The following is a 25,542-nucleotide window of genomic DNA, read 5'->3' as shown; positions in this document are numbered from 1 at the left end:
TTGCCAGTCACGTGGCTGACACTGTAGACCAGAGAGGTGGGTAATAACAAAATAAGTAAGTTGCAGGCTGGAGGGTGGTCGCTCAGCATCCTGTGCACAGGCCTGGGCCTAAAACAGGGTGGCCTCGTAAAGCTCGCTGGGGAGGTGACACTTGACAAGAGCCTTGCTGGGGATGAGGGAGGGGCCATGTGGCCATCAGAGAGAACGTTCTGGCAGAGAGTACAGTAATGTGAGGACCCAAGGCGGGGCCGCACTTAGAATGCGCTACACCCAGCAGGGGCCCACCGTGCAGGAAGGCGGCCTTGGGGCCTCATGGGCCACCGGAGGCCATAGCTTTCCCTGAGGCTTTGCAGGACTTCACACCAGGGATCCCTCTAGCCATGTTGGGGTCAGTGCGGTCCAGTGTGGACGGCGCAGGAGTGGGGCAGGGGTGAGCACAGAGCCCTGCGGGGCCGTCCACCCTTTGGGCCTTGCGCAGACCCAGCGCTGCCACCAGAGTGTGAGTCCCGCAACTGTCTCGTGCCAGGCACCGTCGTGGGTACCGGCTCGCCTGGTTAGCGGGACCGGGTGGGTCCGGGTGGGTGTGGGAGGTCGCCGGGGCCGCAGGGAGGGCAGTGAGGCCCGGGGGACAGGTCGGCCGTGGGGAAAAGGCCTTGGGGGATCCGACATGGCGCGGGGCTCTTCTCGGGCACCTGCTGGTGGCAGCTCCTCTGGGCGGACGGGGAGGGAGCTGAGGGCGAGCTCTGCTCAGAGCAGCTGGCCGTGAGAAGAGGGCGTCAGCGGGGAGCGGAGGCTGGCCGTTTGGTGATCTCTGTGTGAAGTGAGTAGGAGCAGGTTTCCCAGAATTTTTGGATGCCGGCTCGCCGGACAGGGCTTCCTTCCTGGGACCCGGCTCCGGGGCGGGCGTCCTGCTGGACGTGGTGCCCCGTGGTGAGGACGTGGCCTCGGCCCTGCTGGGGTTGCGGGGCGCAGACCCTGAGGGTAGGGACAGGACAGCGGGTGGGCTCAGACGGGGCCTCTGATGGCCGCCCTGAGGCTGGCGCGCCCGGCCGCTGGAGGCAGCAGGCACGCAGCTGCGAGGCGGGCGAGGCCGAGGGGCGTGGACGCCGCCGTGCGCGGGGCGGAGCGTGGTGCGAGGACGCGGCTCGGCAGCAGTCGGGCTCCTTCGATGGGTTTGTTCAGGGGACGTGTCTGGTTTGCGTTTCTGACGTTGCTCAGGCTTCTCACAGAGGATGAGTCGGGGGTGCACGTGGTTGGGGGGCCATGCTGGTGGCTCTGCCATCCAGGGAAGGGCCGTGGGCACAGGAGACCGAGGGAGGCGGTGGTGCTGGGGAGCGGGAGGACGGCCCCCCGGGGCCGTGGGGGCTGCAGCGGGGCGGGTGGGCACAGGCGGCCTCCGCAGGGGGCGTTTCCCCGGAGTGGCCACGCATGACTCCTCACAGCAGCCTGGTCCCCGCAGCCCCGAGGGACACAGGCGGGAGCCGCCTGCGGGCGAGGGGCCGAGGGTCAGGGCGGGCGCCGCTCGGCCTGCCCCGCTCACACCGCTTCCCGGGTCAGGGCCCGGGCCACCCTCTGCACGTGGGCCGTGGTTATTGGTCAGGCGTTCACAGTGAAGCTGTTCAGTGAGGTTACTGGCCACTGCGAGCGATTCCGTGTCTATAAACTTGATGACCCATTTCCTAGGAAAATATAACTTAGCAACACTAATCCTAAAATAAATAGAAAACCTTAAGGCTCTCGGAAGACATGTGAATGGAGGCAAGCATGACCTGGGTGGGCCTGTGTGGAGAGGTGGTTCTTTCTCCGGGGGTCCTCAGGGGAGGGGCTGGGGCTCGCTGAGGCCTTCGCCCCTGGGAGGGGCTGCGGGGCCCCCGGTCCCACGCGGCCGTGGCTGCGGTTGGAGACCTCGGACGGAGCCTGGTGAGCACCCCGAGGGCCTGCGGACGCGTTTGAGAGGGGCCGAGCCTGTGTGTGCTGGAAGTGCCGGCGGGGAGTGCGCTGTCCCGCCAGGAACAGCAGGCAGTGTGGGGTGGTTAGCATTGTAGGGCTTTTTCCTTAATTACATTCAGTAAAGAATTCCAAATTTTGATTAGTAAACGTGTATATTACTTTTATGCTGCAAAACAGACCCAGTATGTTTCCCTAGAGAATAAAAAGGGATAATGTATGTGTAATACGAGGGTAGCGTTGCAGGGAAGTACCCCTTAAACATGCTGTGGAGTTGGGGTGGACAGGGGTCTGGGTAGGGCCGTGGACTAAGGAAGGCAGGGACTCACACAGGCGCAAATGCCACCAGGATCTGGCGTGAGCTGTGGGGCGCGTGGCCTGGCCCTTCTGCAGTGTACGGGGCTGGGGCCAGTCTCCGATATCTGCTACCTCCCCTGGTGGCAGGGGCCACGTGGGAGGGGTGAGCTGGGCTGCAGGGCAGTCTGTGGCCCTGGAGATTGGGGGCATTGGTGATGTCCTCGTCACCAGGACCTGGTCGAGCAGTTGTGTGGAGTGGGGGACGGGAGACAGGAGGGAAAGGGGTGAAGGGGTGGGGAGGGGGTTGTTAGGAGGGAGGTGTGGAAGGTTCTGGAATGCGAAGGGCTTGCTGGGACCATCAGGAGCCCTTGAGAAGCAGAGTGGGGTCTGGATCAGCCTGGAGACCAGAGAAGGGGGTGTGGGAGCTGCAGTCCTTCCCCCAGGGAGGAGGGAGCAGGGCACCTTGGAAAGTGGGTACTTCGGGGGGTGCAGGGGAGCGTGGCCACAGAAGGGGGCCCCTTGTGGGAGGCGGGGCCTCGGTCACCGTCTCTGGCCTGCGGTGAGCTTGTCAGGGCAGCTCCCTAGAGGCCCGGCAGGCCCGGGGCATCGGGAGGCCAAGCGGTGCTTCCAGGGGCGCAGACGGACGGGCGAACTCCTTACACTCTCAGCCGTGGATTATTCCAGTGAAAGGTCACAGCAGAATTAGCGAAGGAAAAGGCAGGTGGGGCGCACCTGGGGGAACCAGGCAGCGTTTAGAGTCCTCTCCCGGTGGCGTCAGGATGGACGCACTGCATAGGTGTGAAGGGCTGTCGCCCAGGGCGGCCCCCAAGACCAGGGCCCACGGGGCTGCTCACGGGGCACCTGCCCGGCACGGGCTGCCCTCGGCTCCCAGGGATGCGGGTCTCAGCGTGGACCATGCTTCGCATCTGGGCAAGTTTTAATTGATGGTGGGAACTCTTACCAGCCAGGTTCCCAGGTGCCAGCTGAGGCCCAACCTCGCTGGCCTCTCCCAGGACGAGGCCAGCCCTCCTGCCACAGCAGCCACATTCCAGGGGCTCCGTCTACGCTGGTGACAGGGCTGGTCGGAGCAGATGACAGCACTGGTGTTGAGGGGCCAGAGCGTGGGGACTCCAGGCCTCGGTTTCAGGGAGGGGAATGGATCGTCTGAAGTGTCCCATTATTGTTTGGCTTCGTGTTTTTAGTAGAAGGGACGCCTTCGGTGTTGACACAGTTAAAGATTCTGTTTACGTGCGTACACAGTCACGTGCGGTGACAACTCCCCCGGGCCGGCGGCCAGCCCGCAGCCTGTCCGGCCTCTCGCGTCTCCGGTCGGTGGTCAGCCCCGGGCCGTGCTGGACAGTGTTGGGACGCTCCCGCCTCAGAGCGCGGAGGGACTGGGGTCCAGCCCGCAGGCTGCAGAAGCCGCAGGCGGGGTGGGGGGTCGCGGCTGTTGTGCAGGACCAGGCTGTTCACAGTTGCTTCGTTTTCCTGTTTCAAAGTTTCACTTAAATTTCTGCCACTTAGGAATTCGCGACGCGTGGACTCAGGAGGTGGCAACGGCTCGGGTCAGGGGAGGAGGGCGCCTGCCCCGCCCGGGGGCCTGCCCACCCGCACCTGGGCCCCACTCGGTGCTGGGCGGAGGCGCGGCCAGTCTGTGCGCTCCTGGGACGTGGGGACTGCGCGCGTGCGACCCCGGGGGCCGGTGAGCGCCAGGCGGTGCTCGGGTGCCTCTCGTGCCTCCTCCCAGCGCACCCGGCACCGGCTGTCTGGGGCCGAGGGTTGAGGAGACGCCTGGCGTGAGGCAGGATTGCACCACTAGGAGTGATGTTTGTGTTAGGTGTTTCGTGGGGGTTTTTGTGTGTGAAATACACTTTATAGGGAGGCGTCGTTTCCATGCGCGGAAGCACCCGGTTCCATGGTGTGGGTGGCGTCTCTTGGGGCGTCTGTCTGGTCACGAGCCCCCCAGGAGCGCTGACCGCCTGTTGTGGAGCCTGTCGGGGGCACGGACACTCAGCCGCAGGCGGCTGCTGGGAAGAGGGCTGCGCGCGTCGGGCATGACCTTCGAGTGGCTGTTTGTCTCTGAAGTGGAGAGCTTTTATCAGGTGTGGACAGTTCCTTCTGTTCTTAACTGCTGAGAGTTTTTTGAAAGTCGTGAATGGACAGTGAGTTTCATGAAATGGTTTCTGCGCATCTCTGGGAAGATCTTACCATTTCTCTCCTTTCCGCTTTTGTCGTAAGTTACATTCACGTCTTACATCGAGCCCCTCGTCATCTGGGGTGACCCTCCTGCGCACCCTGGAGACGGTGTTGTGATTGTTGCTTCATCTGTGTGCCCAGTTCGGCTCTGGCGTGCGTTGTGTGGGCGCCACACACGAGTCGGGAAACGCTGTCTCCCGGATTCTCTGGGCAGGTCCGTCTGGGACGGCCGCTCCCACAGGTTTGGTAGAACCGGCCTGGGTCAGCTTCCTCAGGAGTCACGGAACTCTCTGGGTGCTGTCTCCACGGGCCTCAATCCTGGTGAGTTATTTTTCTAGGGATGTATCAGTTTCTTATGAACTTTCAACTCTGTTGGCGTAAAGTTGTTCATAACATTCTGTTATTCGTTGTCACCTCCTCGGTGACACGTTCCCGACCACCCTGACCGCCCCCCTTCCCTCTCTGGCCCTTTGATGTGTCACCTCCAGCACCTGAGCCGTGCCTGCTCGTTGCACGTACCGCTCATTGTCTGTCTGCCTCCACGGGCACGTGGGCTCCAGGGGTTTGTGTCTTTTTTGTTCACGGATGTCTGAGGACGCACGTCGAGTGTCTGTACCTGTGTAGCTGCCACACCTAAATTAAATAAGACAGTACACTGAGGTGCCGCGTTCACGCTCGCCAGCGTTCAAGGGCTCGGTGGCCGCTGCGTGGAGGGCGGGTGGAGCGCTGTCCACCCTCACGGAGGTTCTGGTCTAGACCCATGTTCGGGTCTCCTCTTTGTGCTCTTGTAAGTGCCTTTTAATCTCCCTGAATAACTGACTCTCTTCCTCCCTCCCTCCCTTCCTTCTTCTGGTAAAAGTTAACTGAGCTTCAAAGACCAGTTACTAAGACATGCAGTTATGGGAAAACTTGGAGAGTAAAAGTGACATACGTGGGTGTGAGTGTTGGGCCCTTGTCCCCCGCCTGCGTCTTACCACTGTTGTTAAGACACAGGCGCCTCTAGTGGTGTCGGGGCCCGCCCCTTGCCCCCGTGACAGGTGGGGGGACCTCGGGCTTCCGTGAGGAGGGGGAGCGTGGGCGGACGGGGCGGGGGGGCTGTCCACCTAGGTTTTGGAGGCCCAGCCACCCCCCCGCAGAGCTCCGAGAGCAGCTGGCAGCTCTCTGGTCCCATGGCTCCCATCGCCCCGCGTCAAGGCCGAGTCCTTCCAGGGGCCTCGTGCTGCCGACTCACTGCCGCCCTCCTGCTGCCCCTCGGTCAGCCTGCCGCTGCCCTAGCCCCTCACCTGTGCTCACCCGGCTGAGGCCCCGAGGCCCCACGCAAGCCTGCACGGGCCCGCCCCGTCCCCTACAGACACTGCCCGTGGGTGTGTCTGTTGTCTCTGGTGGCCCAGAACCCGGCTCGAGCCTGTGGGTGTCCTCATTTCGGGTCACTGAGTGAGCGGCCCAGGGGGCACCTTCATGGGGCATGAGATGCAAGAGCATCACAGAAATTAAATAACATGGTTTGCCCTCCCTGGCTTCCCTGCGGCCCAGCCTCCCACCAGGTCACCCTGAAGCCCACCGCCTCCCCAGGAGCTTTCCCAGGCCTTCATCCTGACTTCTTGGGCCCCAGAGCACATGGTGCAGCCCCTGCCTGCCCCCAGCACCCCCCCCCCCACCTCCCAGCAGCCCCGGGCCTCGGTGCCACCAGGCTGCCACCAGGACCTGCCCGTGTCCCCGTGGTCCATGCCAGTGTTTTATTGTCAGTCAGGCTTGCTTTTCTTTTGGTTGTTCTAAGCAGGTAAAGGAAGAGACCTGTTTACCTGAGGAGCTGAAGCTGCTGTTCTGGGGAGCCGGGCTCCGTGTGGACAGCACGTGTGGGTGACGCCTCGTCCCGTGTGTCTCCCCAGGCTTCAGAATGTAGCAGAGGATCCGGCTGTATGTACAGGTACACGCAGTGTAAACTGACCTTTCTCCTTTCAGTGCATGGGAATTGCTTAAATTTACCTGGAACGACACTTTGTGAGTCTGTTGAAGCTGTAGAAAAAGTCAACGCCTTGTAACTCCTTCAGAATGTAGTCTCTGACAGCTCCAGAGCAGATTAGGGTACAGTCACTTTTGTATATTCAAGTTTTCTTCTGATTAATATTTCTCACCGACTCCGGCTGTTTGCTACGTGGGACTCATCTAAAACTTGTAGCAAGAACGCAATTACAGGGCTGCGTGCGTCACAGACGTGATGTGAAGTTGAATAGCAGGTGCTGTTTCTGTGCTAGAAAATGGAAAGTCAGCGAGGGCCACAAGGAAGGCGCAGACGTGACGAGCCAGGGCGCGGAGGGCACGGCGGACGAGGAGTGACCGCATCACACCCGTAGCTGGAAGCGTCCGATGCGGAGGCAGCAGGAGGGGACAGACGGCCTCGCGAGGAGGTGAGAGATGCCACCTTCTCCCGGCGGGCCTGCTGTTCCGGGAAGCATCGCAGGGGCCAGGGGACTCAGAGCCTTGAGCCACTGCCTTTCTCTGTCCGGGCGGCGCCAGCCTGGTGTGTCTGGCGTCAGGTGCTGTGCAGGGCAGCCTGGGGACCGTGCCGCAGCAGTGGTGACAGTGGGCGTTGGCCCCTCGTGAAGGCAGCTGCTCGTGCGCCTGAGGCCAGTGTGGAGGCCCCGCGTGGGCAGAGCCGGCGGTCCAGGCCCCTCGGCAGGTGCTGCGCCTGGACAGCGTGGCCTCTGTCTGGCCTTGGCTTTTATAACCCTGACGGTGTTGGCAGAGCGACCTCCCCCTGGGGGCTCGGGGTGGCTCTGGCAGGAGTCCTGCCAGGGGTGCTGTGTCCTTGTTTGCGTGATTCCAGGAGGCGTACCTGCCGGCTGGCTGGTCCTCGCCCGGGTGTCACCTGGTCACCTCTCAGTGACCTCTAGGGGTTTCTCCCCGAGGGTCCCACCCTCCCTGGGGGCTGATAAGTGTTCAGTGGGGAGATGCTTGGAGCCTTTACGAACCTGCACTTCCTTGACGAAGTCTCGCCACTGCTGACCGCCCACCGAGGATCCCCGCGTGAGCGGCCACTCAGGAGTTGGGTGGTTGTCCTTGGATGGTGACCTTCCAGTCCTCCATTTATCAGCTCACGTTCTGTGAGGAAGGATGTCCTTTCTCTGCCGGTCCGTGTGGCCTCACGGGCGTCTGTGTTATTCTGCTGATTGTAAGCAGTGATGGCGGTTGTCTCTATCTGAGCACAGTGGGACCCCGGGTCCCGCAGTCACTGCCGGGCCCTCCCCGCGGATGGAGCTGGAGTGGGTGGGTGAGTCCATACTCACGTGCACACACCTCTGTGTCTGTTTGCCTGGCTGCCACTAAACATGAGTTGACATCGCCCCCAACCCCTGGTCTGTGTGACTTCGGAGCTGGTTTTGGCTTTGGTCTGTCTGTTGGGTTGGCGGTGGGTGAATGTGTCCGGCGTGTAAACAGCGCCCAGTGAGTCGAGGGCACGGTGCTGGGCTTGGTCGGGCCGGTGGTGGACGGCACACCCTGGGCCTCGGCCTCGAGCAGGGATGTTTCCCGGTCGGTGCTCTCCCGCCTCTGCTTTGCTTTGCTTGGGAATGACTACGGTTTCTCTTCTCTTAGGTTATTTCCCGTTACTTCCTGCTCCACGAGGCGTGTGGGCCCTTCTTCATGGAGCTGGTCCCAGCAGGTCCGAGGGGTCAGGCCGGGCTCGGCACAGCACGTGGCGACCATGACATCAGAGCGCGTAGGCCCCTCAGACGTGGGCTGGTTTCCCGTGGGTTGGCCCCTGGCGCCCCTGTGAGGATGACCCCCTTTCGTCTCTCTTGACAGCTTGGAACCCGCTTCAGGGGCCGCGGGAGAGGTGTGTCTAGTGGGGACCGTGTGCCGGCTCGCTCCCGGGATCGAGGGGAGAGCAGAGACGCGGGTGAGCAGCCGCGAGTGGAAACCGTAGGGCCTTCCTGCTGGTGTAGAGGCTGAGCCTGGCAGCCTTGCCGGTCGCATCCATCTGCGCTGTTGGTTGATTCCGCTGGGTGTCAGTGTAGGTGACAGTTTAGTCTCCGGGGGCCCCTCCCCTCCAGGTCCTGCCCGGCCTCATCTGCACGCCCAGCTGTCTCCTTCCCTCTGCCTTTCTTCAAACAGTGTGGAGGCGTGCGTGCCTCCTGGGGAGCCCGGGAGCCGCACGCGCTGTGGCCGCTGCCCCGGGGGTGCCATGGGCCACCTGGGCCTTTGCCTGCATCTCCCAGAGCATGTTTCTGTCTCTCTGAGGAGTTCTGTTAGTGATGCTTCTCTTGAAAGCTCCTTGGACCCTGCACAGTGTCCGTCTCTGGCGAGTCTCCTACTTGTATGGCAGCAAATCCCCAGGAATCTAGTGGCTGAAGCCACACCGTGTCTTTCCTGCCAGCGCTGCAGGCCAGAGTCCAGGATGGGTCTCACGGGGCTAAGATCCGTGTGTGGGCAGGGCTGCTCCTCCCAGAGGCTCCTTCCAGCTCCTAGAAGCCTGTGTTCATAGCCCACAGGCAGCTTCTCCCATCTCTCCTCTGAGCCTCCTGCTCCCTCATAAGGGCCCTGTGATGACATGGGGTCCCCCCGGGGCTTCCAGGGCCATCTCCCATCTCAGGGGCCTTTTGCCACATGAAGTGACACACAGGTTTTGGGTAGGATGTGGCGTCTTCAGGGCTGTTTCTCCTCCTGCACAGCATTGTATTAGGTCAGTGATGGGAAGACCCTGTGGTCCAGTGGGAGAGCCGGTCAGAGCCACCACAGCTCCGTGTGTCCGCACTTCAGTGCACAGACGTTTGGACCTTAATGATGCTGTGTTGTGTGCTGTACTTCCTAGGGTGGAGGGGGCCTCAGCCGCTCCCCTGTAGTCGGCTTTACGGGGGATCCAGAGTTTCAGAGAGACCCCTCTTTCTCCTGCCCAGACCCAGACTCAGCGTGGCCCGCCTGCTCCCCGGCCTCTCCGCCCGCAGCTCCACAACCCCCGCTCCCCGCCTTGCGCCACCTCACCAGTTGGCCTCGCTGGATTCTGAGCAGGGGGACAGGGTGGGGGGCCCAGCACTCCTCCAGGGGCGGGGTGCTCTGGCACTCTGGGAGGCAGCTGTCTCCTGGTGGAAGCAGGGCCACAGGGCAGGGACCCGGCCTCAGTCCTCCTCACACTGCGCTCCTCCTGGACGCACGGACTGTAGCTCGATTTACATTGACCCTGAACCTTGGATGAGACATCAGGCCATTTCATATATTAGTTAATATTGTGTTTTTCTCTTGCAGAAGCCAAAGATGTTGACCAGAAAGATTAAACTCTGGGACATAAACGCCCACATCACCTGCCGCCTGTGCAGTGGATATCTCATCGACGCAACCACGGTGACCGAGTGTCTGCACACATGTATGTGCAGAATATTCTAGAATGTGGCCTTAGGCGGCTGGGGGGTTGGGGGAGGTGGTAACTGACCGAGGGTCTGCACACAGGTACGTGCGGAATATTCTGTGTGCTCTTTGATACTTTGGCTTTTTTTTTTACCAAAGGCTTTTTTAGCGCGAGCACAAATCAGGACTCAGCAGCAGGAATAAAGGTGACCTTGAAGATAAAATGAGAAAAATTACCTGAGGTTAAAACACTGTGGATAATTTCAGTAGAGATATCATTTAAGAAAGCTAAATAAATCCAGGAAACAGTTATTTCGATGTAACAGCTAAACCATTATGTGTGGTATGACAGAATATTCATATCTCGTGGGCCGACGCTTATTTTAGCAATTTGCACATGAGTTCCTTAAACTTTGTGGACAGAGCTGTCTGCTCATCTGCCCCTCACGGCCAGTGCCTGTTGGGATGTGTAGACTTGCCGTTGGCGCTGACATTCGGTGTCGGCCCCGCGTCCCCTGAGAGAAAACGATCCATCCTTCCGGAGGCTGGGTCCCCTGTGAGGCCGGCCCGGGGCGCCGCGGGGCACTCCCGGAAGGGAAGCGAGTCCGCTGCCATCCATGATTTCTGACCCTGTAGTTTTCACTGTAGAAAATATTTGCCAGTTTTGATAGAATTTTTATTTTAATTACGTGTTAGATATGGGCTGGCAATCTGTTATATTCACTGAGTTTTACCTAACTTTCTCGTACAGAGAAATTCTGGTGATCTTTTAGGCGGACTGATAGAAAGTAGCTATCGCCCCCGGGGCGGAGCCCCCGTGGCAGGCCCTGAAGGCGCGTCTGCAGCCCCTCCGCGCCTCCGGGTTCCCCTCCCGTTTCTGCGCCTCCCCTCTGCCTTCCCGGGTGGTGGACCCCGGGCGGCGGGCTGTCACCGTGTCCCTGGGGTGGCCTCGGGGAGCCCTGGCGGGAGGAGCGGAGACTCCGCCGACGTGCCCCCTGGTGTGCTGTTCCTGCCCCCCTGACGCGCGCCCCCGCCCCTGACACGCGCGCCCCCCCGCAGTCTGCCGGAGCTGCCTGGTGAAGTACCTGGAGGAGAACAACACGTGCCCCACGTGCAGGATCGTCATCCACCAGAGCCACCCCCTGCAGTACATCGGGTAAGCGGCCGCCTCCGCACCCGCTCGGCCCGGCCCGGCCCAGTCGCTGCCGGTGCCCGGAGGCGCCGGCCTGGGGCGCGGGGCAGGTGGGGGCCCTGCGAGGACGCGCGGGTCTGAGGGGGGCCCGCTCGCTCTCGCCCGCCCGTGCGCAGGAGAGGCCGTGCCCCCAGGCCCGGTTCTTTGCGCCCCGGGCGGCCCGGCGTGGTCGCTCGGGGACCCAGATGTCCGGCCCCGTCCCTGGGGGTCGGAGGGGCTACGAGAAGCTGGGGGGCTGCGGTTAGGAGGAAACACGGAGGGTGTCGTGGGTGCTGCGGGCCCGCCGTGTGCCCCGTGTGTGTGTGTGTGTGTGTGTGTGTGTGTGTGTGTGTGTGTGTGTGTGCGCGCGCGCGCGTGTCCGAGCCACACGATCACACAGATGCGGGTGTCCTGACGTGAAAGGCGTTTCTTGACGCGGGTCCTGCTCAGGAAGGGTTGAGAAAGCCTCTGGGGGGGCACAGCGCAGGCTGCCGGCTGCCTGAGCGCTGGAGGCGCCCGGCGGGCAGGGGGCGGGGGTGGCGCGCGGACCCGGGCCCTGCGGCCTCCCGAGCTGAGCTGCGCGCGCACGTCGGGAGCCCGGCTTCAGGGACGGGGTCCTTCAGGTCTCGTGTCCCTTGCTAGCACACACTGTTTGTGCAGTGCACAGGAGAAGCGGAGTTCAACCCAGACTCCCGGGTCTGTGATCCTGGAGTTTGTTGTTGTTCAGTGGAGACTGTTCGAGCGGGGGAGCGGTGACGTTTCTGGCTGACGCACCTGTTCTCTTCCTTTTGCCAGTCATGACAGAACCATGCAGGATATTGTTTACAAGTTGGTCCCAGGCCTCCAAGAAGGTAAGTGTCAGAATGTTCACCTGGAGCCCTGCGTCCGCAGCACGGCCTCCGAGGGGCTTTTCTCTCGGGGGTCCTGGCTTTGGACGTCTCACCCAGCCCTGCCCTGAGCTCATGGTCCCCCGCCCGCTGGCCTCGTGCAGCGCCACGCACACCTCTGCTGCTTGGCTCGCGAGGCGCCGGGCGCCCGGGGTGCGCACAGCCCTGGCTGGGGCGCCGGGGCAGAGCAGGGCGCGGGGCGGCCTCTCACGGGTGCTGCCCAGAGGGGAAGCCAGGAGCCCTGTGTCGGTGAAGTGTAACTGTATTTGAAGTCAAATTTGACGAGGATTGAGAAGAAATATTATGTGGCGCAAGTCCTGAAAGTGGAAACAGCCGTTCTTTTTAAAACGTTTCTGCAGTTCTGAACGCAGAGACTGTCCTGCCCTTGTTGAGGGCGATGACTGGGGGTGTGGGGCAGCGGCCTCAGAATTCCGCTGGTTGTGGGCAGTGGCTGGCAAGGCGGTGCCCGCTGATGAAACCCAGGCACAGCTTTCTTTCAAAGATACGACATGTTAGCGATTCCTTTGGGCAGTGTTTTTTCACCGTTGTGTTTCAGAAAGGAGGTGTAATTTAAAGTACAGGCTTATTCTATTAGGTCAGCAGATGTCACTTCTGACTTTTAAAACACCGCCTAGGGAGGGATGTTATTAAAGTCTTCTTTCATTGTTCATAGAAGTCATTCTTCATTCATAAAAGAAGAATTTAAATTTTCTGAGGTAAACGTAGATAGAAACAATCATATTTGGATATTTGAAGGGTTTACTAGTGTTGGGAAAAGGCAAAGACTGCATGAAAATTAAATACTGATACCATTAAAACTTATAGACTATTTTAAATGTAAAAGGCAAGGTCTCATAGAGGATGATAAGTGTTTATGACGCAGAGTCCGGAGTGTCAGCTTGTAGAGAAACCTTTTCATCTGCTGCCCTTCCTGTTGTTTCATCTGGAAACGTTGCCATTTGTTTCCCCAAAGAGAAGGACTGTTCTTAACACAAAACAGGGAGACGCAGCACCTTTGTAAACCTAGAGGCTGGTGCTGACTGCCTGTTAGGATCAGGTACTAGCGGGCGAGAGACCTCAGTCCGGGTCCAGGGCAGGCCCCCTTGTCCCCTCCTGTCTCCACCTTCCTGTGTGCGGGTGGAATCGAGAGGCCCCATCAGATTCTGGCCCCTTCCAGGTGTTACTCTGTCTGGACGGGACCCTCGCAGGTGTGGTCCTGGCAGCCAGGTCCTGGGGCACTGCAGCCCATGAGTCCTGCAGCCCATGAGTCCTGGCGGCAGCCAGACAGGACCCTCCCATTCCGTCGTCCGCCTCCACTGATGAAAGGGAGACTACCACGAAGACGCACTCCGTGACTTGGTTTCTCGAGGTCCACTCTGTACAGAAAAGCAGAACAAATGCATACATTTTTCTCTATTTGTTTACAGAATACGAGCTGGTTTCCAGCCCCTCCAGCTGCAGATGGATTTGAGCATTTACTGTTCTCAGTTTATCGCAGTTACTGTCCCTTTTGAAGTTCAAAATCTCTCCTACGTGTGGCTGGCAGACACTGTCTCCTTGGCTCCCCGGAGCCGGTCAGGAGGGTCCGGGCTCACCCCTGGGTATAGTGGTGCCTCAGCCCAGCAGTTGGCGTGTGGGGCACAGTGACACGTCCTTAGTGGAGCTTTCGCTTTTGAGGGAAGCGTCGCAGGTGTGAGATCTGCTGACTCTCCGCCGAGTCCGTCCTGTGCAGGGGTCCCCGCACCCTCTCCACACCCCCGCGTGGCAGCTGTTAACGCCACCCTGTAGTGGAAGAATTGGAGAGATTCCAGAATTCCCCAAGTTCACACCTTAATGCCCAGGCAGCCTGAGCTCTGCCCTTAGGCCAGGGTATTTTCTGGGTAGGCAAATAGTCTGTTTCTCGAACTTTCAGTCCTTTGTTGCTCTTTAAAAGATGGCTGTAGTGTTGACGTCCGAAGCAGCAGGGCTGTTTCCTGGAGGCGGGCTGTCTGCGGTTGCTTTGGTTTTGTGCCAACGTTGTAAAGCCGATTTCTCAGGTGGGCCCTCCTCCTGGTCCTCCAGGTGGTCCAGAGCACAGTTCTCCGTGACGGGCGGTGCTGAGGCAGAGCAGCGACCCTGGGGTCCCGGCGGATCCGGAGCATGCCCTCCTGCTCTGCTTCTGCAGCCCCTCGAGCTGCCCCCCACCCCCCCCCCATCCCACCCCGTGGCTGGGCTTCCCTCCTGGCGATCAGCCCCTCACACGTTTTGGGAGATAAAAAGCGGCTTGGTTTTCTGGATCCAGCAGGTGGCTGGTAGACTGTACTGTGTCTTCTGTTCCTGTGTAGATACAGCATTTGGGTGGAAAATTAGTGTTTTAGTTGTTTGTTGTTTCTTTTTGTTTTTATAATTTAAAAAAGCCTGTTTTCCCAGAGGCAGCACCACATGTGTAAACTCTGTCGAGCTCCCTGTTTTGTGTGTCTGCCCCTCGCTCGGCTGCAGCTGCTCCTCTCCAGGGTCTCGACAGTGGCCGCTGGGCTTCCTCCTCTCCGTTCAGGGTCCTCTCCTGACCGACACGTCAATGTGTCTCATCTTTTGTTTTAACCTGAGGGGAGGGACGCCGTGAATATTCCTTTTCAGACTTTGTGGACATGGGTGAGTGTGTCTGCGGGCTTCATCCTGGACGTAGGGTCGCTCGGCCAAGCACCCGCATTTGCATTTCTTTCTCTTGCCTCTTCGCATTGGCTGGAGCAGCAGTCAGCAAACCACAGCCACCCACCAGATCTGGCCCTTGCCTGTCCGGGGCAGCTCCTGAGCCCAGGGCGTTTTTCACTTTCTTTTTTGGCTGTGCTTCATTGCGGCACACAGGCTCTCTAGTTGCAGTGCACAGGCTCAGTTGCCCCGCCGCACATGGGATCTTAGTTCCCTGACCAGGGATCAAACCTGCATTCCCTGCGTTGGAAGGTGGATTCTTAACCATCGGACCACCAGGGAAGTCTCCACATTTTTAAATAGTTGGAAGAAATCAAAAGAAAAATAAATATCTCGTGACGTGGAAGTTTTGCACTGAGACGCCTCCCTCCGTGGACCGTTTGCTGGAGCACAGCCCTGCTCCTTCAGGGCTGCACGGTTGTGTCCCACACGAGGGCGGCTGGAGCATTTGCAGCGGGTGGACCAGCCCGTCCGCACAAACGCTGTGGAGACTCTGTTACCAGCACTCGGCACGTCAGAACAAGCAGAGACGCGTCAGGCTTTCCAGCCACGGTGACGTGTGGACGGTTTTGTCCTTGGGATGTCACTGTCAGCTGGGGACGCGTCCTGGGAATCTTGTGGTGACTCTACAGCTGTGCTAAAATAAAAGGTTATAATACGTGTCGGCATCAGACTAAACACTCAGAGGAAAGCGACTTTTAGAAAGAATTGAAAATTTCAAATTGAAAATTTGAATATCATCTCGCTTGTGGCGCACCCACAGGCGAGATGATTTCCGAGGAAGCTGAGAAAATGCAAATTCCATACAGCCTGAAGTGGGCTCAGCTGAGGTGTGTCACTCCCGTGTTGGTAAACACGTGTGTGGCTCAGGGAAATGCTTAGTTGGAGAATTAACTAAACTTGTGAAAACGTTAGATTTTAACCTTAACGCTCACCACAATGCTCATCAGCAGGTACTTTGCAGAAACTACTGGACTCTTGTATGTTGTGAACCAGTGGTGTCCATGATGGAATTCACCCGCGCTTTTGGGTGTGATTCATTTGTGTGCATTCTTGTCGGAAGTGAAGGCTGAATATCCCGACTTCACAGCCACGTGGTATTTTGATGTCTCAGCAGTGGTAATTTTTTGATGTATATATGTGTGTTTTGGTGGGTTGTTTTGTTTTGTTGTGTTTGTTTCTTGTTTTTTTTTGTTTTTTGTTTTGAGCTAAGGGCCGATTGAAATTTTTCTGAATGAAAAGAAGCACCTTCAACAACATCACACACTGAATGGCTTTGGAAATTAGCTTTTGCTAAAGACCTGATAATGTCTCTTCATGAATCCAACCTAGTAGCATAAGGTACAGTGATAACCTGCAACGTAGGAAGTTGCTTCAACAACTGATGTTGCTTGAATCGCAAGCCAGCTGCCGTGCAGACGCCTCGGGCTGTCGGCAGCTCAAGGGGAACGGAGACCACCCCGCCACCCCAGACTCGCAGCAGACCTGTTTCCTGAGATCCAGCAACAGCCCTGGTGGGTCTGGGGCCCGATGCAGGTAAAGCAGCTTCCATGTTTGAGAATCCACATACCTGTGCAGTCAAGGGGCATCCACTCGACCTCCAGTGGGAAGTGACCAGTTGGCAGAATAAAGGCAAATTCTGAGAGAAGAATCTAATCGAATTCTCTCAGGGCCTTGAGTGACGGCTGCTTGGGACTGAGGTCAGTGCTTCTGTGTAGAAAGATATTTTCAGGGTAAAATATGTGAGATCTCGTTACAGATGAACATGAGCAGTCAATTTTGATGATTAGTAACACTTCTCACCCCACTAAACAAATGTTATCCCCCCAACAGGCGTCCGTTCTTCTTGTTAGTGGCCTGCACTGCGAGTTTCACGCTCAGTTATTACTACTGTGTTTTTAACTTCGTGACTTCAGGTTTCCGGTGCCTCATGTGGGAGCTTAGAAGTCTCCACTCATCCCAAGAACAAGTAAAAGGCAGAACGGACTGAACAATCAACAATTCTTAGATTGTGTGAGAGGAAGGTGCAAGGCCAGCCGCTGCCCCTGGAATTGGGGGACTGACCACAGACGTGGGAGCATGACTGCCTGGAGCAGACTCAGGACTGGAAATGCCCAGGAACCACAGCCTGGGCAGGAGAAGCTGACCTGTGACTGAGGGTTGCAGAGAGTGCTGGTGGACAAGTCCGAGTGTTGAGACCTGCATGGGGGCCATCACAGGGTCCCGCGATACTGGGAGCTTCCCCTCCAGGAGCTCGACCAGGTTCCTCTAGCAGGGGGAGGGGTAAGAACGCCCAGAGCCCCTGTTATTCTGAAGACCCTGACCTCCGGGGACCCAGTTAACCACAGCCTCGCCTGCTGGGCTGTTATCAGAGCAAAACGGATCCGGAGACAGGGAAGACCCAACTCCAGCCATCTTGTCCCACCCGAGTGGGGAGGAAAACCTGAGAAACACAAGTGATGTTCACAGTCCAGAGGCTCAAGCTCACCAAGGACAACCCTGATCAAGGCTGTCGGCCCTCCCCTCCCCCACGCCTCACCACCACAGCACTGAGGCCTGTTTACAGCAGTTCATTTTACCCAGTATCATGTCCGGCTAACAAGAAACAAACTACGAGTCATACTAAAAGGGAAAAACACAGTCTGAAGGGACAGAACAGGCATCAGAAGCAGACGTGGCAGGGATGCTGGACTCATCAGACCCGGAGTTAAAGCAACTGCGGCTAGTGTGCCAAGGGCCCTAATGGGTAACGTAGACGGCGTTCAGGACACACGGGGGGTGGGGGCTGGGGAACACGGGCAGAGAGGTGCAAACCCCAAGGAAGAACCAGAAGGAAACACTAGAGATCAGAGCCCTGTCGCAGAAATGAAGGTTGCCTTTGACGGGCCCCTTAGACGGGACACGGCTGAGGAAGGAACCGCTGAGGGAGGACATCTCGGCAGAATCCCTGAGGACACAAAGGCAGAGAGAAAAGGCTGGAAGAACAGAACATCCAGGGCTGTGGGGAGGCTACAGAAGGTGTGACATAACGAGGAGTCCAGAAGGAGAAGAGAGAGAAGAACAGAAATGCTGAAACATTTGAGCTGAGAATTTCCCCAAATCAGACACCAAACCACAGATCCAGGGAACCCAGAGAACACCCAGCAGGGAAAATGCTGGAAAAACGACCCCTGGGCATGTCCGTTTCAACTGACAGGAAATCAAAGATAATGAAAAAATCCTGAAAGAAGCTGGGGGGCAGGGGGACACTTTACCTACAGGGGAGCTAAGATGAGAATGACATCCGACTTCTGCTCAGAAGCCTTGCGAGCAAAGAGTGAAGTGAGCTATTTACAGTGTTGAGAGAAAAACCAGCAGCCCAGGATTCTGTACCATGAGAAATTATCCCCCAAAAGTGAGGAGAGGCTTTCTCAGACAGAAATTGAGGGAATTTGTTGCCAGTAGATCTGCCTTCTAGAAATGTTGGTAAAAGAAGTTCTTTAGAAAGAAGTAAAACGATAAAGGTCAGAAACTCAGATCTAGTAAAGAAAGGAAGGGCACTGAAGAAGCAGTAAGTGAAGGTAAAATAAAGACGCTTATTTTTCTTATTCTTAATTTATCTAATAGATAAGTTTGTTGAAAATAACAGTGGTCACAGTGCACCCGGTATGTGTGCCTGTGTGCCGTACTGTATTGAATATTTGTTTCCTCAATAAAAATTCTGTTCTCTCCTGTTGCATAAGTACCAATAAAATATGTCGGTTTTGACATTTAGCTTACAGGGCCCCACATAGTTACTCTGTCCTTGACAGCAGCGTGTGCCAGCCCCGGGCTAGATCTTGGTGGTGTGGGATCCCTCCTGTTCCTGACCCCGGGGAGGCGTTCCGTCTCTGAGCCGCGAGGCCGACGTCGGCTGTGGGCTCCCGCACACCCTCCGTCAGGCGCAGCTGCTGTTTGTCGGGGGCGGGTGTTGGGTTCCATTAGATGCTGCTTCTGCATCCGTTGTGATGATCGAGAGGTCTGTGGTGCAGTGACTCACATGGGCAGATCCGCTGCCCAGGGCAGCGCTGCTTTTATAAGCCTTTCCTCCCTCCCCTGAACTCACAGTGTCCTAGTCATACCGCTGTCATAAGTTTCACCCAGAGTGCGATCATGTTCTGTCTATAATGTTCTCATAACAGTTTGTTGTAGAGCTGCTCCCTGTCCATAAGTATGATCTGTGTCATCTTTTCTATTGGCTGCAGAGAATCCACGGAACAAACAGCCCACTCTCTCATCCGAGTGTCGCGGAGAAGTTAGGTTTATCTCGCATGTCAGCTGTCCGTAGTGGATGGTAGTGGTATCTCAAGTGCGGTGTTGAGAAGGGTTCTGAGGCTCTGCGGCCTCAGCTGGGAGTGTCTGCTGGGACAGAATGAGGCCAGCGGGGAGTCGGCTCTTCTAATGGCCCAGCCCACATTGTCAGATGCGTGGCCTTTAGGCTGTTTCTGATACTTCAGTGTTGCAGATGAGGCTTTATCTCCTTCTGCACGTACCTGGTTTCCTGGGGTTAGGTTACTATCAGTAGAACTTTTGGGTCAGCAGTTAAGTTTTTACATATTTTTTTATATATATGCCGAGGTACCTTCCTGAAAAGTTATCCGAATTGACGTTTCTGTACCTGTGTATATCTGACATTGAGTATTGTTATTTTTCAATCCTTTTTCGTTCTGAGAGGTGAAAATTAAAACCAGGTACAGGCAGACCTCGGAAATACCACAGGTTCTTTTTCAGACCATCGCAATAAAGTGAATATTGCAACAAAGTGAATCACACAAATCATATACAAGTGCATGTAAAAGTTACGTTTACACTATACTGTGGTCTGTTTAGTGTGCGATAACATTATGCCTAAAAAAGTGTCCATCTCAATTAAAAATACAAAACAAACAATTAAAATATCAACATCAAAGATCACAGATACCATAACAAATGTAATCATAATAGAAAAGTTTGAGAGATGGCAAGAATTACTGAAACTTGGCACAGAGACCCAGAGTGAGCAGATGCCATTGGGAAGCGTGCCGGCAGACTCACTCCATGCCGAGCTGCTGTCGGCCCTCAGTGCGTGCCGTGTGCGTCTGCCTGTGCGTTCGGCTGCGTCCCATCCACCGGTCAGGGGAGGGGTCCCTCTCCCGCAGGCATCAGTGCGGCTGTTACCTGCAGGCCCCGCCCTTCCTGGAGGACCAATAGGACGACCTCCCAGCACCGGCAGTGCGTTTCAGGCCTTCATTCCTGTGCTGGCCTTTATGTGATTGTTTAAGGGAAATGTTTCCTTTCAAGCTAATCCCAGACTTTCCAGACTCCTGGTTTCGCCATATTTGGTTCCAACACCCCCAGCTCTGGGCCGGCCCATGCTCATCCGTTCGGTTCTGAGAGGCCTCCCTCTTTCTGTCCGCGTCTGCTGCCTCACACGTTCGTTGTCTCCTGCACAGTCAGGTGTTCTGGAGTGTCTCTGTGGGTCCAGGACATGACTAAGGCGTGTTCCTGGCCCTCCCGGAGCTTGTGGTGTTTAGGGGAGACGTGTGCGGGTGAAAAGTGCAGACAGGGTTTACTGGGCCACCTGCACACAGATGTTTCTTAGTGACTCACATATTGGCCTGAGCAGCTGGGGTTTACGTGTCCTTTGCTGCCGGCCGTGTGGACCTGAGCGGCGACCGTTGCTTTGTCACCGGCATGTGAGCCCCACGCCAGGAGCCGCCTCTTGTCACGAGGTTGGTCCTTCCCGGGAATGCGCGAGGGTCCAGCCTGGACCAGCTGTCCTCTCCCTGCCCGGCCCAGTCCCCACTCGGTGGCCGGAGGCTGACGGCCGGGCAGGAGGCCGCGTGGTGCCCGTCGCCCCCGTTTGGCAGGGACCCTCCCCCATGGAGGGCAGCTCCATCCCCCCAGCCACAGCCACCAGGGAGCAGTCTGCCCCTCATCAAGCTGCCTGGGGCAGCCACAGCAGGGGTGGGGACGGCTGCCCTGTCCTGGGAGGGGCCCGCGGGGCTGTGAAGATGCGTCCAGAGAAGCAGCAGCACCCCCTTCGCAGGGCTCGGCCCCACCCAGGGTGCGTCCTGCACCCACAGCTGGCAGCTGCTCCAACATCCGAGGGGCACGGTCCAGAATTGTCATTTTCTGACAAGTAGAAGCCTTCAAACTTTTAATCCAAATCTGCACTTTTCTTTATGTGATATTTGTGATATGTATGTGAAAATTCTTTCGTTGCCTACTTACGATTAAGGATTCTATATTAATTTTTAATAGCGGAAATGAGAAAACAGAGGGAATTCTACCACAAGTTAGGCCTGGAAGTTCCTGGAGACATCAAGGGGGAGACCTGTTCTACAAAACAGCACCTGGATTCCCATCGGAACGGTGAGTGAGCTGGGTTTTATTTGCTGGTCCTTTTGCTAAGAGCCCCCTGTGCCCCCTCCTCCCCCGCAGGTTCCTGACAGGTGCGGGTGGGTGTCCGCGTCACTTGTGGTGCCGACAGCAGCAGGTGACACAGAAATGGGGTCTCCGGCTGAGGGGTTACATGGTGGGCCGATGAGGGGAAGCCCGAGGGGTCCCCGAAGGTGCCTGGAGGTGGGTCATGGAGGGACTGTGGGGCGTGCGGACGGCAGGCCTCCCAGGGCTCTTCTGGTTTTGTGTGTTTTCTTGCAGAATGGCCAAACGCCACTTTGGCTTTGACTTAAAGTTAATGGTGCTTTAGAATGTGTACAGGTCAGAACAGCTGCCCTGCATCTGTGACGCCGTGGACCGCACAGATCTTTAAGCGCGTTAGTCTGCCCTGTGCACGTCTGATGACCTGAGAAGGAGGCAGAGGCCTCGGCTGTTGGCCTGGGGACGCGGGGGCTGCAGACCGCGAGCTCGGGGCCCCGTGCAGGCGAGGCCACGAGGCAGTTAAGGGAGCCAGGAATCCTGCCTCTCCTGAGGCGGAGGCTTAACTTTTAAAGCAGTGTCAGATCAGCGCGCGTTCCGGGAGTCCCGTGCTGTCTGGCGCAGTTGAGACACGAAGTGTCGGTGGCACCGGGCGGGGGCAAGGCGTCCAGGACACGCACCACCAGCCCACGTGCCCCCGGCTTCGAGGATGCCGCAGTAAAAGCCCTGTGTAGACCGGCGCTCCTCTGACCCTTACGTATGCAGACCCTTGTGATGGGGGATTTTGTAGCATTTGAGTGTACTGTAGAGTTAAAAAATAACGGTTCAGCACGCTGGGTTTCATGACACAGTATTTTCTGTTTTTGCTGAAAGGAGAAACCAAAGCAGATGAGAGCTCGAACAAAGAAGCGGCGGAAGAGAAGCAGGAGGAGGACGGGGACTACCACAGGAGCGACGAGCAGGTGGGCTGCGCGGCCCCCCCGCCCCCAGCTCCCCGGCCGTCTCTCCTTTAACAGGGGAGGGGACGGCGCCGACGCTGACCTGTCCGCGGCTTCCTTAGTGTCTCCCCCCAACGCACCTTCCTTTCCTTTCTTCCTTTCCCATTTTTTTGGCTGTGTCGCGCGGCTTGTGGGCTCGTAGTTCCCGGATCAGGGGTGGACCCAGGCCTCTGGCAGTGAGAGCGCCACATCCTAGCCACTGGACCGCCTGGGAATTCCCATCTCCTTCTTTTTTTAATTGCCAAAGCCGTGCATACTTCCTGTGGAACATTTTAGGTATAAAAAGGTTAAAGTTCACCCTCTACCCCAACACGGGTCGTCATGTGGAGAGGGTGGGGCAAGCGTCTTCCATGCAAAATAAGGTGATTAAAAAAGAAAAACGAAATCATCAAGGGGATGCTGTAAAAGAATGAAAGTCCCGTGTCCGTGTCTACGGGGCTTTTCCTCAGAGCGTCTTGGCTTGGCAGCTACGGGAGTCACCGTGCTTTACGGTGGCGCAGAGCTGTCTCATTAGTGTCAGAACAAGAAGGTGTCCCTTCTCAGCTGTCACTCAGCATGACCTGGGAGACCCTGCTTGCGCAGTCAGGAAACAGGAGAACGTGGGCCGGGAATGCCGTGGCTCTCAGGGTGCACGTCTTGTGGCGTGGCACCTTGGGCAGCGCTGAGAAACTGCTCGTTCAGGTGATGGGACCCGTGTGTCACACTCAGGGTGTGGGGGCCTCGTTCACATAACTAATAAAACCATTGAGGCTGCCTAACGAGACATGTGTGAGGCCGAAACAAAGACGTGTTCTCCCCGTGGAAGAAGAATTGATGTTCCTGGAGGGAAGGCTGGTGTGAAGATGCGTGTTCTCCCCAAATTCATCTCGGTGGTGGTTTTAGCCATTTATTATACATAGGACTTTCACCGGCTGCTTCTGAAGCTCATCTGGCAGAGGAAAAGCTCGGGAATAACCATGAGAACTTAGGGGTATTGGCCATATCGGGACGTATACGTGACATAGCTACCCACACACATTTGAACACATAGACCCCCCCCGGGAGACTCTGCGATTCGGGTTCAGACCATTGTAATAAAACAAGTCGTGAATGTTTTGGTTTCCCGGTGCATATAAAAGTTATGTTTCCACTATACTCTAGTCTATTAAGTGTCTAAGAAACAACACACATCCCTTAATTAAAAGATACTGTATTGCTAAAAAAGGGAAATCATCTGACTACGCAGGGCTGCCATAAAAAACACACCATCTGGGAGGTACAGTGAAGCGAGGTCTCCCTGTGTACACGCGTATGTATGTATATTCTGTTCAATACGTTTATATTTAATAAGTAAAATATGTGTATATATGTACGCGTACATTTATTAAAGGCGTAATTAGTGAGATTTGGGTATACGAATGGAATAACGGAACCTTCATTTTCTAGTTTATATACTTCTGTATTGTTAAAAAGTTTCCGTGAGCATCACAGGGACAGGAGCACATCTGTGTGAGATGTAACGGAACCTTCATTTTCTAGTTTATATACTTCTGTACTGTTAAAAAGTTTCCGTGAGCATCACAGGGACAGGAGCACATCTGTGTGAGATGTAGGGGTGCTCAGAGGTGCTTCACATGAATGGCGAGAAGAAGGCGCCCTGGGTGAGGCCCCTCTGGAGCCTGTGTGTTGTCCGGGTTGCTTCTTGCTGGACTTGGAGGCCCCGCGGGGATCCGGGGTCAGGGCTGCCGGCCTGGCCTCCCCAGGCACAGGCCGGGTACATCTCCAGTGTTTATGTGGATTGTTACTAATTTCTGCCTTTTCTTTTTTATCCCAACCATGCCAAAGATCTGTCTATTCAATTGGTCGCATTCAAGAGCCAGCACGCTGCTAGGGGGAGGAGGGGGGCCCCACCACGTCCCTGCGAGTCCCAGCCAGGCTGAGCACCGCACAGCTGGTCTGTCACTGCTCCAAGCCGTGTGCTCTCGCCCGGCAGCTTCCAGTGGTCGGGGCGTTCCTTTCCTCGGGAGTGAGCTGTTGCCCCTGCTCGGACCTTGGCAGGACCTCTTTACCTGGGAGGTCAGGGTGTCAGGAGCCCATCTTTGCCACCTTCCTGTGTCTGGGACCCACCTTCTCGCGCTCGGAGACCCTCCTCTCTGTGCTGCCTTCTGGGACCCTGGCCTGTCCTCCGCCTGTTCCTTGTTGCCCCGGCTTCACCTTCAGATCACTTCACAGCTGTTCTTCTCATTTTCAAAGAAGTTGTTCTGTTGTTTGTGTTTATTTTTTTATTTTATTTTATTTTATTTTTTTGCTTTTACATTTGCATTTATTTTTTGTGGCATTTATTCCCGGGCCATAAGTTTCTGTTTCTTCAGTTTCTTCTCGGATATCTTTTTCTTCTGTGCAACCTCTTCTTCTGGTTTAGGAACAATCTGTTCTTTCTCAGTAAGAATCACCTCAGTGTGGCAGGGAGAGCTCGTGGACGGGTTGATCCGAGCACGAGCTCTGTACGTCCTTCGCCGCGTCTTGGGGGCTTTGTTCACCCGGATGTGCTCAGTGACCAGAGGAGCTACATCTAAGCCCTTAAGTTCAGCATCACTCTCTGCATTTTTGAGCACGTGCAGTAAAAATGCAGCACTCTTTTTGGGCCACCGACCCTGTGTCCAGCCCCACTGTTTGGCCTGGGCACACCTACCAACTCCACCATTGTAACGACGGAATGGCACACATTGTTTCTTTAAAGTGACATCCTTCAGATACTTGGTGGCTTTTCGGATATGCATACCCTTAATGGCCTGGGCAGTTTCACGAGTGTTCGTAAAGTGAACGCGAAGATTTGAATCTCTTGACGTGCATGACTTTGTGGGGTTTTCTGGGTCAAGTGAATAGCGAACCATTTTTAGAGGTCACCTCAGGCCGCTTGCCGGAAAAGCTGTTGTTTGTGTTTAAATAGAAGGCATCCGTATGTTTAGGTGCAGGACGCTCCTCCTGAGAGTCTGCCCCCTCCATCCTCCAGGGCAGCTGCAGGCCCTCCCGACAGGGCCCAGCTCCTTCCTCCTCAGCCTGTGCCTGGGGTGGGAGGGCTGACGTGGATTAAACAGGCAGTTTCGGGGGTGGGGGTGACCCCCCCCCCACACACACACACACACACACGCTTCTGCCATCGCCCCGCCTCCTCTCCGTCACCGGGGCCTGTCGGCGCGTCTGCTCCTGGAGCCGTGTGCTGGGCCGTCCTGAGCCTGTTCCTCGCGGGAGGGACACTCTGTCCTTCCGTCCGCTTCGTCCGTAGCGGGGCTCAAAGGGGTTGCACTTGGGAGTGGGTTCAGCCGCCTGGACGGCACCGTCCCTGCTGCCCCCGCGGCAGCTTCCTGGGGAATCAGGTGCCCCAGCACCGGGAGGGGGTGCCTCGTCCGTCAGTGCCTGGCCTGCCCTCCCCCAGGACACGCAGTGCTCTGCCTGCGAGGACCCCCACCCTCTGGGGCTGATGGGTGGTGAGGTGGGGACCCTCAGAGCCACAGGGTGGCGGGGGCGGGGCAGGTGCTCACAGGGGGCTCCAGGTGTGGGGAGCGGGAGGAAGGGAGAGTGTGGGGCCAGGCCATGAGCAGGGCGGTCAGACGAGGGGAGCAGGGCCTGCCGGGGAGGGGAGGGCCGGGAGCATGGGCAG

General features: G+C 57.0%; 2 protein-coding genes across 10 annotated transcripts in view; one reads left to right on the top strand and one right to left on the bottom strand.

The window, feature by feature from the left end:
* The window catches only part of PCGF3 (polycomb group ring finger 3), a 53,525-nt gene that overhangs the window by 8,297 nt on the left and 19,686 nt on the right, over positions 1–25,542 (top strand). For 4 of the 9 annotated variants that reach the window (XM_057705225.1, XM_057705228.1, XM_057705224.1 and 1 more), the window contains exons 2-9: positions 6,221–6,367; positions 6,696–6,848; positions 8,245–8,338; positions 9,682–9,799; positions 10,840–10,936; positions 11,747–11,802; positions 20,788–20,898; positions 21,778–21,866. In XM_057705225.1, the coding sequence (XP_057561208.1) occupies positions 6,808–6,848; positions 8,245–8,338; positions 9,682–9,799; positions 10,840–10,936; positions 11,747–11,802; positions 20,788–20,898; positions 21,778–21,866 (606 nt within the window). In that variant the 5' untranslated portion in view covers positions 6,221–6,367; positions 6,696–6,807. Of the gene's footprint in view, positions 1–6,220; positions 6,368–6,695; positions 6,849–8,034; positions 8,453–9,681; positions 9,800–10,839; positions 10,937–11,746; positions 11,803–20,787; positions 20,899–21,777; positions 21,867–25,542 lie in introns of all 9 variants that reach the window. The other 5 variants (XM_057705229.1, XM_057705231.1, XM_057705226.1 and 2 more) reach the window with 5 other exon arrangements.
* LOC130834692 (60S ribosomal protein L17-like) lies at positions 24,221–24,802 on the bottom strand. The gene has a single exon (XM_057705233.1). It carries the CDS (start codon positions 24,773–24,775, stop codon positions 24,221–24,223), a length of 555 nt encoding a protein of 184 aa, XP_057561216.1. The 5' UTR covers positions 24,776–24,802.

Source organism: Hippopotamus amphibius, chromosome 13 (genome assembly GCF_030028045.1).
Source record: "Hippopotamus amphibius kiboko isolate mHipAmp2 chromosome 13, mHipAmp2.hap2, whole genome shotgun sequence".
Classification (NCBI taxonomy): domain Eukaryota; kingdom Metazoa; phylum Chordata; class Mammalia; order Artiodactyla; family Hippopotamidae; genus Hippopotamus; species Hippopotamus amphibius.
Note: the sequence above shows the minus strand (reverse complement) of the source record. Positions and strands in the feature narration are given on the sequence as shown.